The sequence below is a fragment of the Pongo abelii genome, chromosome 5 (assembly GCF_028885655.2).
Source record: "Pongo abelii isolate AG06213 chromosome 5, NHGRI_mPonAbe1-v2.0_pri, whole genome shotgun sequence".
Taxonomy (NCBI): Eukaryota; Metazoa; Chordata; class Mammalia; order Primates; family Hominidae; genus Pongo; species Pongo abelii.
In genome coordinates, this window is record NC_071990.2 from 42,283,156 (window position 1) to 42,301,609 (window position 18,454).

At 49.0% G+C, this 18,454-nt stretch overlaps 1 protein-coding gene across 7 annotated transcripts in view; it reads left to right on the plus strand.

The window, feature by feature from the left end:
• The first annotated feature begins 11,691 nt into the window (after window positions 1-11,691).
• The window catches only part of TAF8 (TATA-box binding protein associated factor 8), a 41,066-nt gene continuing 34,303 nt past the window's right edge, over window positions 11,692-18,454 (plus strand). For 6 of the 7 annotated variants that reach the window (XM_024248935.3, XM_002816886.6, XM_009241873.4 and 3 more), the window contains exons 1-4: window positions 11,692-11,763; window positions 12,535-12,691; window positions 16,729-16,827; window positions 17,150-17,212. In XM_024248935.3, coding sequence (XP_024104703.2) covers window positions 11,719-11,763; window positions 12,535-12,691; window positions 16,729-16,827; window positions 17,150-17,212 — 364 coding nt within the window. In that variant the 5' untranslated portion in view covers window positions 11,692-11,718. Of the gene's footprint in view, window positions 11,764-11,813; window positions 12,330-12,534; window positions 12,692-16,728; window positions 16,828-17,149; window positions 17,213-18,454 lie in introns of those variants that run through there. The other variant, XM_054557484.2, reaches the window with a different exon arrangement.

Below are 18,454 nucleotides of genomic sequence, written 5' to 3' on the forward strand. Positions count from 1 at the left end.
TTTCTCATCTAATCCATTCCTCTTTTATCTCCTCAAATGGCACCTTTGAGAAGAAATTTCTGGTTAACCCATGCAAAAGCAACCACTCCTTCCTCCAGATTCCCACAGCACTGTAGTTGAAACCTTTCTTGAGGCCCAGCTAGACCATAAAAGTATGCATACTGAATTCCTAAATGTGCATATTTAACGGTCATAAATTCAGTTATATCTACTGGAAGAGACACCAACCAACCACAGAAACCTATGTACTTTTATATGATGTGATCCCTTCACCCAGGCTTAACATAATGCTTAACCAAAGACCAGATCCTGTGTTCCAACAAAAACTGGCCATGCTGAGGAATCTTAGAAATGGAAGAGAATGTCCAAATCATGTATCCTGTGTTTTATGAGCAGTCTCTTTAAAATAGAGACTTTAATAGTAACTTTGATGTGTGTCTTGTTTTTACACTGACTTTGAACCCAACACTGCGTCAAATGTGGCTCCACTACATGAAGAATGGACAAGTGAATGGTTCCAAGGCCTCTGAGACTTACAGATGTTGGATGAATATACTAGGTGACTGAGCCCGGGAGTCCTTGACCCATGGAGTCCTGTCCTCTGGACAGGGTATGTGGCATCCCCTCTAGGCCAGGGCTGCCACCCATTGCTGGGTGAAGGTCTCAGGTGTCACTTGAAGGCCAAGGTGAGAGGTCCTGCACTAGGACCCAGCTGAATCACCCCCTCCAGACTTAACGCTCTCAGCTGTTGTCCTAATCCCACACTCCTCCCAAAGCCTGAGTCTCATACAAGAGCAAGGAAAGGAAAATGAGCGTTGGAGGGGGAGCTGGAGGAAAAGCTTGTTTGCACCATTGCCGCAGTTGGGGTGGCTGTGGTTGGGCTGATTCAACCAGAGCTCCCCAGATAGGTTAGGGCCCAGCCCCACCTAGCCGAGCTCACATTCACCACCACCCACTCCTGCTTCCGGGGCTGTGTGTGACACCTGACTTTCCTGCTGTGGCAGGGCTGGGGCACCCTTGCTCCTTCCCTTCCACCTTCTTGGCTTAGTGGACAATCCTAAAGCACTGGCCAGAAGGCACTGGGGGATCCAGGATGCTCTGGGCTTGCCCCGGGGGATTCGTGTCAACACCATCACATCTCCATGCATCCCTGCATGTCACGCACACAGGCAGTCAGGGGCCTACCAGCCTGCTCTACTAGTCCTGAGACTGTACGTGACAATGTCTCAACAGGGAACCCAGTGTAATCTCACACTTGCCCTGGTAGGTGGATACACATGCGCACACACACGTGTGTGGTGCACACAGTATGCATGAAAAGTCTGAACCGGGCACAGTGGCTCATACCTGTAATCCCAGCACTTTGGGAGGCTGAGGTGTGTGGATCACCTAAGTCAGGAGTTCAAGACCAGCCTGGACAACGTGACGAAACCCTGTCTCTACTAAAAATACAAAAATTAGCTGGGCATGGTGGCGGGAGCCTATAATCCCAGCTACTCAGGAGGCTGAGGCAGGAGAATCACTTGAACCTAGGAGGTGGTGGTTGCAGTGAGCTGAGATCGTGCCATTGCACTCCAGCCTGGGCGACAGAGCGAGACCCTGTCTCAAAACAAAAACAAAAACAAAAAAAGAAAAGTCTGACTGATGTCAGAGTTATTTCAGCCATCAGGCTCTCAATACGACCAGCTGTATGACTTTGGACTAGATACTTAACCTCTGTGCCTCAGGGGCTTTATCTGCAAAATAAAAAACCTCAGCCAGGTGCAGTGGCTCATGCCTGTAATTCCAGCACTTTGGGAGGCTGAGGCAGGTGGATCACAAGGTCAGGAGTTCAAGACCAGCCTGGCCAACATGGTGAAACCCGGTCTCTACTGAAAATACAAAAATTAGCTGGGTATGGTGATGGTGCCTGTAATCCCAGCTACTAGGGAGGCTGAGGCAGAGAATTGCTTGAACCCAGGAGGCAGAGGTTGCAGTGAGCCGAGATTGTGCCACTGCACTCCAGCTTGGGTGACAGAGCAAGACTCCATCTCAAAAAAAAAAAAAAAAAAAAAAAACCCTCATAGGATATGTTTGTGAGGAACAGCTGAGAAATGGGTTAATAAATATCCATACTTATTATGAACTGACTTATATACAAATGGCATACAGGATATGGCAGCACTTACAACAGCCGCTGGCACATGGAAGTGTTGTGTAAAGATGCACTATTATTATCACCAACATCTTGAGTGCCATGTGTCTGGGAACACATGAGGATTCAGAGAAAAGCCACACAACAGATTCCCACAAGAAGCACCAAAAATGACTTCTAGAACCTGTGTCAGAGGAAAGGCAGAGAAGAAACAGGGGGGAGGAAAAACTTTTGGAGGACCACCCAGGAGGCACCCAGCTCAAGTCCAGTGACTGTAAAAAGTTTTAAGAACCCAAAAGGCTGGGCCCAGGTCGGAAAAGGCTGTACCCTCGGAGATCAAGGGATATGAGAGAAAAACTCAGTCGGGTCCTAGAGGTAGAATTCAAAGAAAAGATGGGAGTTCCCCCAGGACCAGCAGGTACCAGCTGACTGGAAAGAAGGAAGAGAAAGCCTGGAGAAAACTAGAATGTTCTATGCCCTGGCCTACGCTCAGTCACTCAGTACATCTGAGGGCTTGTAACCCCAAGATGAAAATAGATGCCACATTTGAAGAGTCTCCAAGTTTGTGGTTCTATAGCAGACACCGCGTACAGAAAAGACAATGGAGCTGGGAGGAAAGGAAAAGGCAGCCTTGCATCCTAGGGGCCCGCTGCTGGGAGGAAACAGCACTCCTCCCCTCTATAACCCAAAGACAGCTTTGTGATAGCCACTTGCCAGAGTAGAATAAACCTCCCCTGGGCCTTATTCCCAGTGGATTCCACAGCACCCAGCATGGCAAAGCTTAACAAACCAGAGCTTAAGACTTTTCGAATAATAAACAGACATCTTCCCAGGGACAGGCAGACTGGGGGCCCTCTGCGCCTCATGCTCCTGCCCCTGGCTGGTCCTCCCTCCTCCAGCTGGAGCCCAAGTTGGAGCTCAAGGTCTGCATCTGTCTGAGGCCCCTGCTCCGGCTTCCTTTCCCAGAACTCAGGGACCTCAGGGGAGGGGGCAGGGAGGCACAGCAGAGAAGGAAGAGAACAGAGAACAAGAGGGAGGGTGAGTTGGAGCAGAAAAAGCTGGGGCCAGAACTGGGAGTTTCTGGGACAGCCCCAGCTTCAAATATTCTGTCCAACTGTCTGACCACAGGCCAGAACTTGTGGACTGATTTTTATTTTAGAAAAGAGGGTAACATGAAGCCATGGGTGGGATGGTGAGGAAAGAAACCAGGGCTGTCTCTTTGGATCTAGATGGCCCCATATCCACCCCGAGGACCTCCGTCTGGGAGACGATGATGCCCATGATATGGTGATAATGACAGCAGCTATCACTCAAAGGACGTATGGCCTGCCCACCACTCAGCAGGGCTTTGTGTGCACTGCCTCATAATCCTAGGAAAATGTAGGCTCAGAAGTGGTTTTTTTTTTTGAGATGGAGTTCCGTTCTTCTTGCCCAGACTGGGGTGCAATGGCGCGATCTCGGCTCACTGCAGCCTCTGCCTCCTGGGTTCAAGCGATTCTTCTGCCTCAGCCTCCCAAGTAGCCGGGATTACAGGCATGCACCACCACACCCAGCTAATTTTGTATTTTTAGTAGAGACGGGGTTTCTCCATGTTGGTCAGGGTGGTCTCGAACTCCTGGCCTCAGGTGATCCACCCGCCTCGGCCTCCCAAAGTGCTGGGATTATAGGAATGAGCAATTGCGCCTGGTCGGAAGTCTTAATCCTGCAGAGTGTCTGCCTCCCCTGTGCCTCAGTTTCCTTATGTGTAAAAAGCAGAATAATAACGCCTCCCTCATGGTCTGCTGTGAGGATGCAAAAAGATACCTGACATATAGTAGGCATTCAACTAATATTGGTTATTATTCATTCTCACCATTACCCAGAGAGGTGGGGTCTATAGTTATGCCCATTTTACAGACAAAGAAACTTTCACACAGCCAGAAAGGAGCTGAGCTAGGACTGGAAGTGGGGTGGTTTGTCTATAGAGAACAGGCTCTCTCGACCAGTCCATGAGAGATGGCACAGATTAGTGGTTACATGCACAAACGTTACAGCCAAATGGCTGAGTCAGACTTCCAGCTCAGCCACAGGTGGGCTGTGTGTACGGGAGCAAGCTGCTACACCTCTCAGTACCTTGGTTTGCTCACCTGCAAAATGGGTGTCTCTGGCCAGGTACAGTGGCCCACGCCTGTAATTTCAGCACTTTGGGAGGCCGAGGCGGGAGGACTGCTTGGGTCCAGGAGCTCGAGACCAGCCTGGGCAACAGAGTGAAACCCCATCTCTACAAAAAACTAGCTGAGTATGCCAGGTGCGGTGGCTCACGCCTGTAATTCCAGAACTTTGGGAGGCCGAGGCGAGTAGATCATGAGGTCAGGAATTCGAGACCATCCTGGCCAACATGGTGAAACCCCGTCAAAGATACAAAAAGTTAGCTGGGCGTGGTGGCGGGTGCCTGTAACCCTAGCTACTTGGGAGGCTGAAGCAGGAGAATCACTTGACTCTGGGAGGCAGAGGTTGCAGTGGGCCAAGATCGTGCCAATGCACTCCAGCCTGGGCGACGGAGTGAGATTCCGTTTCAAAAAAATAATAAAAATTAGCTGAGCGTGGTGGCACCATGCCTGTGGTCCCAGCTACTCAGGAGGCTGAGATGGGGAGATCACCTTTGCCTGGGAAGTCGAAGCTGCAGTGAGCCGAGATCACGCCATTGCACTCTAGCCTGGGTGACACAGTGAGACCCTGTCTCAAAAAAATCAGGATGTCCTTGCTCATTCTGGGCTCTGTCTCTGTGTCCCTGGAGGCCCAGTGGCTCTGTGCCTCTCTAAAGGTCTGAGGGGGCAGCAAGCAGATCTGGGCCAACGATGGAGGTACCAGCAACCCTCTCCTTCCAGAGATAACCCCTCAGCCCTCACCTCAGGAACAGCTGTCCTGGGGAATTTCACCCAGGGTGGGAGAACTGGTCAGGCCACTGAGTACAAATAGTTTCAGAGAGGTAGGGCTCTTGAGGCCCCTTCCGGGAGATGACACAGGTGTCATGCCCTTTGAAGGGCATAAAAGGCCATGCCACATTAGTTACCCTGCTGGCTCGCAGGGCCATTGGCCTTGCCCTCTGCTCTGGACACACGGGTCCCTCTCTCTCAAAGGGAAAGGACAGTCAGGAAGGGGAAAGAGAAGATGTGGAAGAAATCCCTGACCCGTGGACTGCTGTATGCCGCAGAGGTAGAGGCCTGCACATTCTGGCCGGAGCCTGGACAAGACAGAAGAGCACCTTTTATGGGGGCTTTGCTGGGTCAAAAGCAGTTCTCTGGGCCCCGGTGTGTAAACAGCTGGTGATGGGCTGGGAGCAGAGGCCCCTTGAAACCAGTCAGCCCCTGAAGAACCCGGCAACACTCTTCACCCAATCCAGCCACCCCAGGGTGACACACTGGGCAACAGCCCCACCTGGTGGACGATCAGGGACTACCATGGGCCAGGGAGTATGGGAGAGCAAAGAATGACACAGAAGAGGAAAGCAGGGGGAAAATCACAGCAGCAGTTTACAGGCGAAGGGGCTTTGAGGTCGTCTTGCTGGCAGAGGCCCCTCTTATAGCATGAGCTCTAAGCCCCATTTGTTAGAAAGTTCTACGTTTTTTGAAAATCTGCCTCCACCAGTCCCGCTAACCCCCTACTTCAAGGCTTGCCAGGGCAACCTTTTAAATATTTGCATACAGCTATAGTATTCCTCCTAAATCTTCCCCTTTGCTGCCACCTTCCAGAATTTGACCTGACCTCTCACCTCCTGCATCTTTTTTTTAACTTGGCTATCCTTTCTTTTATTTATTTATTTATTTTATTTATTTTTATTTTATTTTTTGAGACTGAGTCTCACTCTGTCGCCCAGGCTGGAGTGCAATGGCGTGACCTTGGCTCACTGCAACCTCCGCCTCCCAGGTTCAAGTGATTCTCCCGCCTCAGCCTCCTGAGTAGCTGGGATTACAGGCGCGTGCCACCACGCCCGGCTAATTTTTTTTTTTTTTTTTTTTTTGTATTTTTAGTAGAGATAAGGTTTCACCATGTTGGTCAGGCTGGTCTCGAACTCCTGACCTCGTGATCCGCCCGCCTTGGCCTCCCAAAGTGCTGGGATTACAGGCGTGAGCCACCATGCCCAGTGGCTATCCTTTCTTAAATACATTAACTTCCAAGGAATCCCTTCCAATTCTATCCCTCTCCCATACTAGCAGCAGCATTTAAAAAATCCCTTTATATTTCAGCCTCCCTGTCTCAGTGTTTGATATATTAGGAAAGTCAGTGCTCAGACTGAGAGTTAATTCACGAGTAAAGAGCCTAGACTTTGAAATCAGATAGATCCTTGTTCAACTCCAAGCTCTGCCACTTACTAGCTAAATTACTTTGAGCAAGTTTGCCTTTCTGAGCCTCAGTTTCCTATCTGTAAATTGGAGATAGAGGTGTTTACTACCTAGAGTTGTGGTGAATAAATATTAAATGAGACAGTACAGGTAAAACACTTAGGGACAGCTCCCGCAACACCATTCAGCTCCTAAGTGGCAATTACAGCCACATTCCTCTGAGTTTAAAGGTTGTAGGGAATGCTTTGGTGAAGAGAAAAGTGAAGGGGCCAAAGAAGAATAGACTTTCTGGAATTAGCCTTTCTCAACCAGCACAAATCCCAGGTGAATTCCAACAGATGGGTAACTTGTTCCAATCCCATTTCTAGCAGTGTCTGTTGCCACCTCTAGAAAGGGGCAGGCCTTGACAGCTCTTTGAAACTTGAGGATTTAAAATTTAAATGTCTTTGAGGGCAAGATAAACACACCTACTGCTCAGCAGGGAAAGGGAAACTTGGCAGGGGCCCCAGAACTTTCCCCACCCCCAGCCCTCCCTAAACTTCCTCTTGTGGTTTTTCAAGAGTACAACCTGTTCTCCACAGCCAAGCCAGTGCCTGGGGCAGGGGGCCAGGGCGTGCCAAGGGCTCCGCTGTACCCCACCCAACCAGCAAGTGAGGGAGGAAGGTGCGTGCGTGGGAGAAGAGCAGCTTGGAGGTTTATAGTTCTTAAGGTTCACATCCTGCTTACCCGTTTTCTCAGTGCAGCCACCCTCCACCCAGTTCCCACCCTCGACTCCCAGCATCAATACCCATGCCCCCAACACACATCCCTTTCTCAAAGACAGATGCACAAAGCGCTTTGACTGCAGGCAGAGAGGGACTCCCGAGACCTGTGGGGAGGGCCCTTGTAAGAAATTTAAAAGCGTTTCAGAAAGGAGTTGGAAAAGGGGCTGCAATCCATGGAAACTGTCCTGTGCTCTCGCTTGCATCACCAGCATTATCCCAGCCTGTCTGGAGGGACTGGGTAGGATATACGGATGCAGCTTTGGAAGCAGGAGCTGTAGGAAAGAGAGGTGTGAGCATCTTAAGCTTGCACCCACTCCTTGGCCATCTTCCTTACTCAGCTACCAAGCTGGAATGCACATCTAGAATGTGAGCATTTCTGCTATTCTTAATTCCCAACAAAAGAGGTGTCTTGGTTTCCCAAATCCCCAGATTCTGGCACATCACGTCCAAGTTGAGAAGTTCTTTCTTGAATATAATCTTAGTTCATTCCTCCTGGTTTATTCACATTCCCCCTTTCCCTTTGAGTGAGGCTTACACAGGTGAAAACATTCATACGTTTGTGTGCACGCGCGCGCACACACACACACACACACACACACACACACACACACACACACAGAGCCATCAGGAAAGGATACCCGCTCTGTGCAGTTCCCACAACCCTATTCCAGGCCTGCTGGGCTCACTGTAAACAGTACCACCCCATAGCACAGCTAACAGATGGCTGTATCATCCAATATACAGGACCACAGACTCCCTTTAGGAAACTCCTAAGTTCCCGGCTCAAGTGCACATTTTATGTGGTCAGCGAAGGAGGCAGGCTAGCCTAATGGTTAAGAATAAAGCCTCCCAAATCAAGTGACCTAGGTTTAAATCCCAGCTCTGCCATTTGTTTCTTGTGTCTGAAGGAAGATTACTTATCTCCAGTGCCTGCGTTTCCTCATCTATAAAATGGAGAGAATCCTAATGCCTACCTCATAGGACTATATTAGGAGGTTTAAATGAGATATGATCTCTAAGCCACTTAGAAGAGTACCTGACAGTGTTATGTAACTGTTAGCTAGTATTCTAAGCCCTTGAGGGAAGGGGAAGCCGGAAGGGGAAGATGTTTGGGACCATGGAGGTCATGATCTCAATAACTGGCATAGACTAGGACTCTGCTAGAATTATCAGAGACGCTTTCAGTGTTAAGTTTCAGGGGGAAGAAACTCTGATTTGATTACCATGACATCCCCAACAGCTGTAGGAATAGCCTGTGCAGATGGAGTATGGCCACAGCAAATAGGTGCTGAATGAATTCATAAATTGCTGGGTCAGTCATTTCCCAAAGGAGCCCCAGAATTGAACGGCCAGAAGAATCTGTGAGGAAGCAAAGGGAGATCCACTTCTCTATCCACGTCTGGTCCCAAAGAGAAATGAGGTGGTAGGCAGAGGGCAAGGACTCATCAGAGGAAACAGTCTCAGAGTCCAGGGATGGGGAGGGGGTGCCTAGGATTGTGTGGACTGTCACATCACCCCCAGATGGACCCTCCCAGCTGTACCCACTGGGAATTCCTGGGTTCTAGGGACCCAGCCCAGAAAACTGCCTTTTCTGGGATTCATCCTGTTCATTCCCTTGATGCTTAGACAGCGAATTAAAGGGAGCAGGAATTGTTTCTGGGTCCCCCCTATATTCCAGTGTCCAACACCACAGCTGGGGTTCAATCCAGCTCTGAGGAATAAGTGCCCCCAAAGACTTCTATGCTTTTCATCCTTCTGAACCCAACTCAAATGTCCTTTTCTCTCTGAAGCCTTCCCAGCCACCCCAGCCAGTGTACTTGGCATCTATGTCTATTGTTCTGTGATCCATATTAGCTGTGGATGAATAACATCATTGCACCCTCAGCATTCCATATAATGCCAGGCACATAGTAGGTGTTCAATCAATGCAAATGAATAACTTAATGCTCCCTTAGTAACAGCAACCAATTTATTCAGTTATTCCTCTTGTTGGCACTTCAAAAGACACATAGGAGGCTAAGATCATCATCTATGTACCAATCCGACACCACTGAGGGGTCCCTCCCTCCAGTTTCATCCCGGTGCACTGGCCAGAGCACTCACAGACTCCCCATCCACACTGGTCTGCTCTCCTACTGGCCTTCCATCCCATCTTTGAGGCATGAGAAGAGCAACAGCCCGGTAAAGCCACGGGGCTTCCAGATCAGCCGGAGGGGGTTGTGCCGATGTGTGTACATACAGAGGGCTCAGGGCCTTTGGGGGTTTCTCTGCCCTTCAACTCCGTGCAGAACACCTCACTCAGTGGGAAAGGGAGCCAAGCTTTGGGTGCCAACTAGGAAGTGATGAGGATGCGGCGACCCCATTGACCCACCCAGCGCCGATCCCCAACGCATTGTCTCCAGCCTGAGCTGACATCCCATCTACCCCGGTTTCTCCAGCACCCAAGCCTACCTCCTCGGCAGGTGAGCTCCCCGGAGCACCGACTGGGGTCGCAGGAGCTCTGTCCCGCCGCCTCTGGAGCCTGCCTTTGGGGAGTGGGGGTGGTCGCAACCACCAGCCTCGAGGAGAGGATTGCACCTCTCCCCCCCGGCATCCGAACACAGCCAGTCTCCACCCCTGCAGGGGCGAAGTGTTTACAAAGTCCGCGCCGCGCCGCCGATCCCGAGCTGGGCAGGAAGTGGGGAAGAGGGGGCGGAGGAGACAAAGGGGCTGGTGCTCTGCTCAGCCAAGTTTCGGTCCCCGGCCCGACCCCCCCACCCCCTGCACACCGTCGGCGAGGCCAGGAGGCTCATCCGGCGCCGCGCACCCCCGCCAGCAGCCCCCGCCCCACGCGGCATAGGTGAGGGGGCGGGGCGCCACAGAGGCTCAGGTGTGGGCGGCGGGGCCGGTGCAGCACGGGTTCCCAGACCGCTGCCTCCCGGCGTTGGCAACTCCTCCACGTGCTATCCAGGAAGTAAACAACATCATGAGGAGCGCCTTCTTTTTTTGTTTTTTTGAGACGGAGTCTCCCTCTGTCGCCCAAGCTGGAGTGCAGTGGCGCGATCTCGGCTCACTGTAACTTCCGCCTCCCGGATTCAAGCTATTCTCCTGCCTCAGCCCCCAGAGTAGCTGGGACTACAGGCGCACGCCGCCACACCCGGATAATTTTGTGTATTTTTAGTAGACACGGGGTTTCACCACGTTGGTCAGGCTGGTCTCGAACTCCTGACCTCAGGTGATCCACCCGCCTCGGCCTCTCAAAGTGCTGGGATTACAGGCGTGAGCCACGGCGCCCGGCCGATTTCTTGACTCTTACTACGCGTCAGGCACTGTGAGACTCTTTCTGTGTAACATCTCATCTTTCCCCCAGTTTTACGGAAGAGGAAACTGAGACACACTGAGGATTAAGGTCAAGTGCCCGAAGTACCATAGCTGGCTAGTGTTAGGATCCAAGCCCAGAGTCTGCGTCCTGCCAGGCACCTGCAAATGGAGACGAACACGGCGCAGCCAGAGGGGCTGACAGGCTAGGGAGAAAACCACCGGCAGCCGCGGGCACCCTACGCCCTGGGAGTGAGGCGGCAAGGGACAAGTCTCCGGCCCCCTAGACTTGCCTCGCAAATACTTGCGGGTGGAGGGCGCGAAGGCAGCAGGATGCAGCGATAGACTTGGACTAGGTGGTCCAGGCTCTACTTCCAAGTGGGCCATTGACAGGCAGGGCGGCCCTCAGCACAAAATCACCAGGCTGGATGCTCCAGGGTTTCCCAACATTACCGGCTCAGGAGAATCATCTGGGGAACTCCTTAATGAGAACGATTCCCAAGCCCCTCTTCCAGAGAGTGAAGTCACTGGGATTGGGCTGGGCCCAGCCAGGTGTTACTAATAATCAGACAAGTTTGGAAAACCCTGCGAGTGTAGATGACCTCCTGGGTCCTTCCAGGAGTGTGCTCTTTATAAGAACCGATTTTCATATTAAAATAGGTTTCTTTTAACTCAGTGAAACCGGGCGCGTTTTCCTGGCCCACAACCAAGCCACTGAAGGCCCCAGAACACTTCACTCTCAAAAGGTCACGTGAGGCTGGCGCGGTAGCTCACGCCTGTAATCCCAGCACGTTGTGAGGCCGACGCCGCGGATTGCTTGAGCTCAGGAGTTCGAGACCAGCCTGGCCAACATGGCGAAACTCGGTCTCTACTAAAAATACAAAAACTAGAGGGGCGTGGTGGTGCCCGCCTGTAATCCCAGCTACTCCGGAGGCTGAGGCGGGAGGATCGCTTGAGCCTGGGAGGTGAAGGTTGCAGTGAACCGAGATCGCGCCATTGCACTCTAGCTTGGGAAACAGAGCAAGACTCTGTATCAAAAAAAAAAAAAAAAAAAAAAGCCACGTGAGCCGGGGTCACCGGAGGCGTCCCCCAACCGACTGGGCTTCCGAAAACCAAGGGGCGCCCTCCGCCCCGCCCCGCCCCGCCCCGCGACTACAAGTCCCATCGTGCCCCGCGCTCGCGCACACTACGCCAGAGCAAGATGGCCGACGCGGCCGCCACAGCTGGGGCCGGTGGCTCCGGAACGGTAAGGGCAGGAAGCGCGGGCTCGGAGCTGAGAGAGTTTGGGGATCCTGCAACTTTCCCCTAGACTGAGCAACAAGATAATGCCCAGAAATCCAGCCCCATCATGAGCTCCGACTGCCGGAGGGTCTTTTCAGGCCGTAGGCGCCCCCTCCTTGGGACTTGGCTGCGGCCTCCGGAGTTGGCGGACCTGTGTCTTGATTGGCTCGTTCGCTGTTGGGGGTTGGGAGCCCGGAACACCCCCTGATTGGTCTGAAGATGCCGTTTTCGCCTTCTTATTGGCCGGCCAAAGTTGAAAGGCATTCCCGTTTCTAAATACTTAGCTTTCTTACTTTTTCGTGCTGTTATCTTTTGCCCTCCTCTCCTCGCCGTCACCTCTTGTTACTGTTTTCATTTTCCCTTTCAATGAAATGGTGTGAAGATGGGAGGCACAAGAGAGGGATCCTGTTTTTTCTGGGGGACGGGTCTTAATCCCATCATGCGTGTTTCTTCAGCTATGTATTCTAATAATCTGCTAAAGTAGAAAGTAAAAGACCTGCTATTTTATCTCATTGGGACCGTACGTTTTAGGTAAGCGGAAAAGTAGTCTCTGTATTTAAAGCACCTCGGGTGCTCAATTTTTAGTCTGTTGGCCAAGATCTGTAAATCTAAACATTAAGCACTGATTTTTAAAATAAAATTATTTAGTAAAATAACTTTGCTTGCCATTGACCACGTATGAACTATGTGATTGCATCCTTCTCCTGTGGATGAAAATCTCTCTGCTGATTCACAGAGATCGGGAAGTAAACAGTCCACTAACCCTGCCGATAACTATCACCTGGCCCGGAGGAGAACCCTGCAGGTGGTTGTGAGCTCCTTGCTGACAGAGGCAGGGTTTGAGAGTGCCGAGAAAGCATCCGTGGAAACGCTGACAGAGATGCTGCAGAGCTGTGAGTACATGGAAACACTAGTCCTTGGAGTCAATCCCAACATCAGTTCTGTGCCCTGCTTTGTGATGGTGTTTGAGAGGATTTAAGAAACAAACTTTTTTCTTAAGAGGGGAGAAAAAAAATTTTTTTAATGTAAAAAGTTGAGAAAAGAAAAGAGCATAATGGGCCGAGCGCGGTGGCTCGCGCCTGTAATCCCAGTACTTTAGGAGGCCGAGGCGGGTGGATCACCTGAAGTCAGGAGTTCAAGACCAGCCTGGCCAACATGGCGAAACCCTGTCTCTACTAAAAAACACACAAAAAAATTAGCTGGGCGTGGTGGCGGGGGTCTGTAATCCCAGCCACTCGGGAGACTGAGGCAGGAGAATCGCTTGAATCTGGGAGGCGGAGGTTACAAAGAACTGAGATCGCACCACTGCACTCCAGCCTGTGAGGCTCCATCTCCAACAACAACAACAAAAACAGAAAAGAGCATAATGAAGTGACTTACAGGCTTTAGAATCAGATAGACTTGGTGTACATCATCACTCTGTCACTTAATAGCTTGGGCAAGCCACTGAATCTCCTGAACCTCAATTTCCTCATTTGTGAAATGGGATAACAATTTGTACCTCATGGAGTTGTGAGTATAAGTGAGATGTATATATAAAACATTCAGTGCTGGGGAGATTGTAAGCTCTTGGTGAGTTATGGGTGCCCTTAAGGACTTTTGTTGGGGAGTCAGGACTAACCCCCCATGCAATAGATATCATCACATTATGTAATCAAATGCTAGATTGTGTGATACAAAGAATGAAGGGGAAAAGCCACTTTTTTTTTTTTTTTTTTTTTTTTTTTTGAGACGGAGTCTTACTCTGTTGCCCAGGCTGGGGTGCAGTGGCACAATGTCAGCTCACTGCAGCCTCCACCTCCCGGGTTCAAGCAATTCTCCTGCCACAGGCTCCCAAGTAGCTGGGATCATAGGCGTGCACCACCATACCTGGCTAATTTTTGTATTTTTAGTAGAGACAGGGTTTCACCATGTTGGCCAGGCTGGTCTCGAACTCCTGACCTCAGGTGATCCACCCACCTTGGCCTCTCAAAGTGCTGGGATTATAGGCGTGAGCCACTACACCCAGCTGAAAAGCTACTTTTAAAAGGAAATGTGTTGCGATTTAGAAGCCCGGGTGTGGTCTTACAGAGGCTTTTCTGCATGTACAACATATTTCCCTGTTTTGAACTTTTGGGGGATGGAATAGGATGAGGGATGGAAGTATTTATGGTGTTTCTTAGGGATCAACAACTATGAAAGGAAGTAGGAGAAAGGTTTGGGCAGAGGGAGATGTGGAGTGCAATGTAGGCCCAACAAAGAACTGGACAACTTAGCCAGGACCCTTGGAGCATTATTGCCCATCAAGCTGAAAAGGCCCTGTCTTTATACTCAGGTCTTGATCAAACACTAGATGTGGGCTACCCCAGGAAGATCTTGGGCAAGGTGGCTCTCTGCAACTGATGTTTGGCACTTTTAAATACCAAATGTTTTCCTAAAGCAGTGATCTCAATCATTGTGGCTTCAGAACTCCTGTATTTATTTATTCTTATTAATTAGAGATGGGGTCTCGCTGTGTTGCCCAGGCTGGCCTCAAACTTCTGGACCCAAGCCTCCCACATAGCTGGGACTACAGGCATGTGCCACCACACCCAGCTCTCAGAATCCCTTTATATTAATAAACATTGAGGACCCCAAGTAGCTTTTGTATATGTGTATTTGCCATGTTAGAAAAAACAAATTTTGGGGCTGGGTATGGTGGCTCACGCCTGTAATCCCAGCACTTTGGGAGGCCAAGGTGGGTGTATTGCCTGAGGTCAGGAGTTTCAAGACCAACCTTGCCAACATAGTGAAACCCTGTCTCTACTAAAAATACAAAAAATTAGCTGGGTGTGGTGGCGGGCACCTGTAATTCCAGCTACTCAGGAGGCTGAGGCAGGAGAATTGCTTGAACCCAGGTGGTGGAGATTGCATTGAGCCAAGATCACACCATTGTACTCCAGCCTGGGCAACAAGAGCGAAACTCCGTCTCAAAAAAATAAAAATAAAAATAAAAAGAAGAAGAAATTTTGAAAATAAGAATGTACAATCACTTATTCTGTTATTCATCAGACCCATGATGTCATCAAAAGTCACATAGACTCAGGAAAACTACCTGAGAGAATGAGAGTGAAAAAGTCAAATAATGACTTAATTTTATTATGAAAATGGTTTTGACCTGTGGACTTTAGAAAAGATTTTGGGGCCTACCACAGGTTCCTGGGCTACTACTTTTTGAACTTTGTTCTAAAGGAATGAATTAATAGTTCCCAAGATATAAGAATGCAGTTCTTGGAACAATCTTGGAATTTAGAGTTTAAAAGTCATGTCTAGAGGCTGGTATTAGTGACTTGCTCAGTGTAGCAGGGGAGTTGGTGGTAGGTGGTAGGTCTCCTGTTAGACACCCTTCCCTGTCAAGCACCACTTGCTTTTATTTTCTGAGCCACTGGGCCCCCAAAGTAGGAGTTCTTTACCTTTTGAGACCCCTTTGTACATTTGATAAAATCTGTGGACCCATTCCCCCAAAAATGCTTTTTTTGTGTGTAAAATTCAGCACAGCTTCAGAGTATTCATGAAACCTTCCATCCACCTTGGAAGCTCATTCACAGAGCCGAGCTTCAAAAACTCCATCTTAGAAACCTTCCACCTTTCCCCAAAAGACTTTAACATGACTCTTAAATAGAGGTTCAGCTTCAGGCAGAAGAAACAAAATTTGCCCATCAGAGAATAAGACCTTTTTATGTGTGTGGTAGTGAGATATACATAAAAAAATTTATCATTTTAACCATTTTTAAGTGTACAATTCAGTGGTATTAAGTACATTCACAATGTTGTGCAACCATTCACACTATTTCCAGAACTTTTTTATCATTCTAAACAGAAACTCTGTACCCATAAACAATAACTCCCCATTCTCCCTCCCCCTCCATCCCCTGGTAACTTCTAATCTACTTTCCGTCTCTGGATACCTCATATAAGTAGAATCTTTATTTGTCTTTTTGTGTCTACCTTATTTCACTTAGCATAATGTTTTCTTTTTTCTTTTCTTTTTTTTTGAGATGGAGTCTTGCTGTGTCTTCCAGGCTGGAGTGCAGTGGTGCCATCTCGGCTCACTGCAACCACCTCCGCCTCCCAGGTTCAAGCAATTCTCAGCCTCCTGAGTAGCTGGGATTACAGGTGTCTGCCACCTCACCTGGCTAATTTTTTATATTTGTGGTAGAGATGGGGTTTTGCCATGTTGGCCAGGCTACTCTCGAACTCCTGACCTCAAGTGATCCACCTGCCTCAGCCTCCCAAGTGCTGGGATTACAGGCATGAGCCACCACACCTGGCCTTAGCATAATGTTTTCTTTTTCTTTTTTTTTTTTTTTTTTGAGAAGTAGTTCTCACTCTGTCGCCCAGGCTGGAGTGCAATGGCAAAATCTCTACTCACTGCAACCTCCTCCTTCCAGGTTCAAGCTATTTCTCAGCCTCCCAAGTGGCTAGGATTACAGGCGCCTACCACCACGCCTGGCTAATTTTTGTATTTTTAGTAGAGATGGGGTTTCGCCGTGTTGGTCAGGTTGGTCTCAAACTCCTGACCTCAGGTGATCCACCAGCCTTGGCCTCCCAAAGTGCTGGGATTACGGGCCTGCGCCACCACACCTGGCCTAGCATAATGTTTTCAAAGTTAATCTATGCTATAAGATTACCAGAATTTCCTTCCTTTTAAAGGCTGAATAATATTCCATTGTATGTATACAGCACATTTTGTTTGTTCATTCACCTGTTAATGGACACTGGGTTGTTTCTACCTTTTGGCTACTGTGAATCATGCTGCTGTGAACATTGGTGTACTAGTAGCTGTTCGAATCCCTGCTTTCAGTTCATTTATGTATATACCTAAGAGTGGAATTGTTGGCTCATCTGGTAATTCTATATTTAACTTTCTGAGGAACTGAGAATAAGTTTTATGCCTTTAATCCCCTCTTAGACATTTCAGAAATTGGGAGAAGTGCCAAGTCTTACTGTGAGCACACAGCCAGGACCCAGCCCACACTGTCAGATATCGTGGTCACACTTGTTGAGATGGGTGAGTATACCTTCAGTTTCCAGTTCTTCGATGCAACTGGGAGAGGAGTCCCTAGGAGTCAGGCATGTCTGCTAAGTGTTCTTGGTTTCCCTCATGGTTCTCTTGATTTGCTTTGAGCTTGAGAGAGTTATCAAGAGAGATTCCTCTGAACACATCTAATAGGCCTCATAATTCCCTGTTAGGGAATTCTGCCAGAGCTGCTTTTGCGTGGCTGCAAGGTCACTGAGTTGAGAGTTTAAGCCATTTGTCCATACTACTACTATTCTTTCTGTATTCAATATCGAGTGGTCTGGGCAGTGATTTTTGTTTTGCTGTCTCTTAGGTTTCAATGTGGACACTCTCCCTGCTTATGCAAAACGGTCTCAGAGGATGGTCATCACTGCTCGTAAGTGACTTTGAACTGAGGTACTTAGCAATTTTTCAATTAATGCTTGTGGAATGAAGTAATTGAATATGGTAGGGATTGGATTAGTAGCTACTTCCTTGTTGTGGGCTGTCTTCCAATGTTTGGGGCTACCTACAATATAATCTTTATTTGGGCTAGTGGGATTAGCATGTGAAATTCAGTCACCAAAAGGTAAACCACCTTTGAGATATTGCTGTGTTTCTTGTGCTCTAGCCCCAGAATGGCAAATGATGCTGCTTGGAAAAATGAAAGTTCTTGTTCTTCTTAGATTAAGGGTTGGTAAATTGTGGCCTATGGGCCAAATGCAGACTGCCTCCTGTTTTTGTAAATAAAGTCTTATCGGAATGCAGCCATATTTACTTATTATCTGTGGTTGTTTTCATGCCATAATGGCATAGTTTAGTTGTGGTAGAGACTGTACCACATGCAAAACCTAAAGTGTTTATTATATGGCCCTTTACACAAAGTTTGATGACCTCTACTTTAAGTAAACCTGGGTGCCATAAGCTGAGTAGAGAGTAACCAGTTTGGGCTTGTAGGACCTGGAGAGAGTTAACTGGATTTTTTTCTTTTCTTTTCTTTTCTTTTTTTTTTTTTTTTGAGATGGAGTCTCGCTCTGTTGCCCAGGCTGGAGTGCAGCGGCACAATCTCAGCTGACTACTGCAACCTCTGCCTCTGAGGTTCAAGCTATTCTTCTGCCTCAGCCTCCCAAGTAGCTGGGATTACAGGCGCCCGCCACCACACCCGGCTTTTATATTTTTAGTAGAGACAGGGTTTTACCATGTTGGCCAGGCTGGTCTCGAACTCCTGACCTCGAGTGATCCACCTGCCTCGGCCTCCCAAAGTGCTGGGATTACAGGCGTGAGCCACTGCACCGGCCTGGATTTTTTCTTTAAAGTCACTTTTTTCTTGTTGACACTTTTTTAAAAACTCCCTCTCAACATAGCAGTGGAAGGTGCCGTTTTCAATCCCCTCTTGTTATCATTAAGCTCACACTTACTGTCCCCAGCTCATTGTTCCTTTTTGGCATCCAAGGTCTCTGAAAAGAGAACCAGCAGCCCATGTAACTTGCGTAGCTCCTCAGCATGCTGTTTTACGTAGTTACTGTGGCCACAGCCACCCACCTCTACCTAAGAGACTTGTGGGCAGATTGTTGTCAAAGGGAACGTCAACCAAGATTAGCCAGTAGGGCTAGGCATTGTAAGTCATCAAAGACCTTTT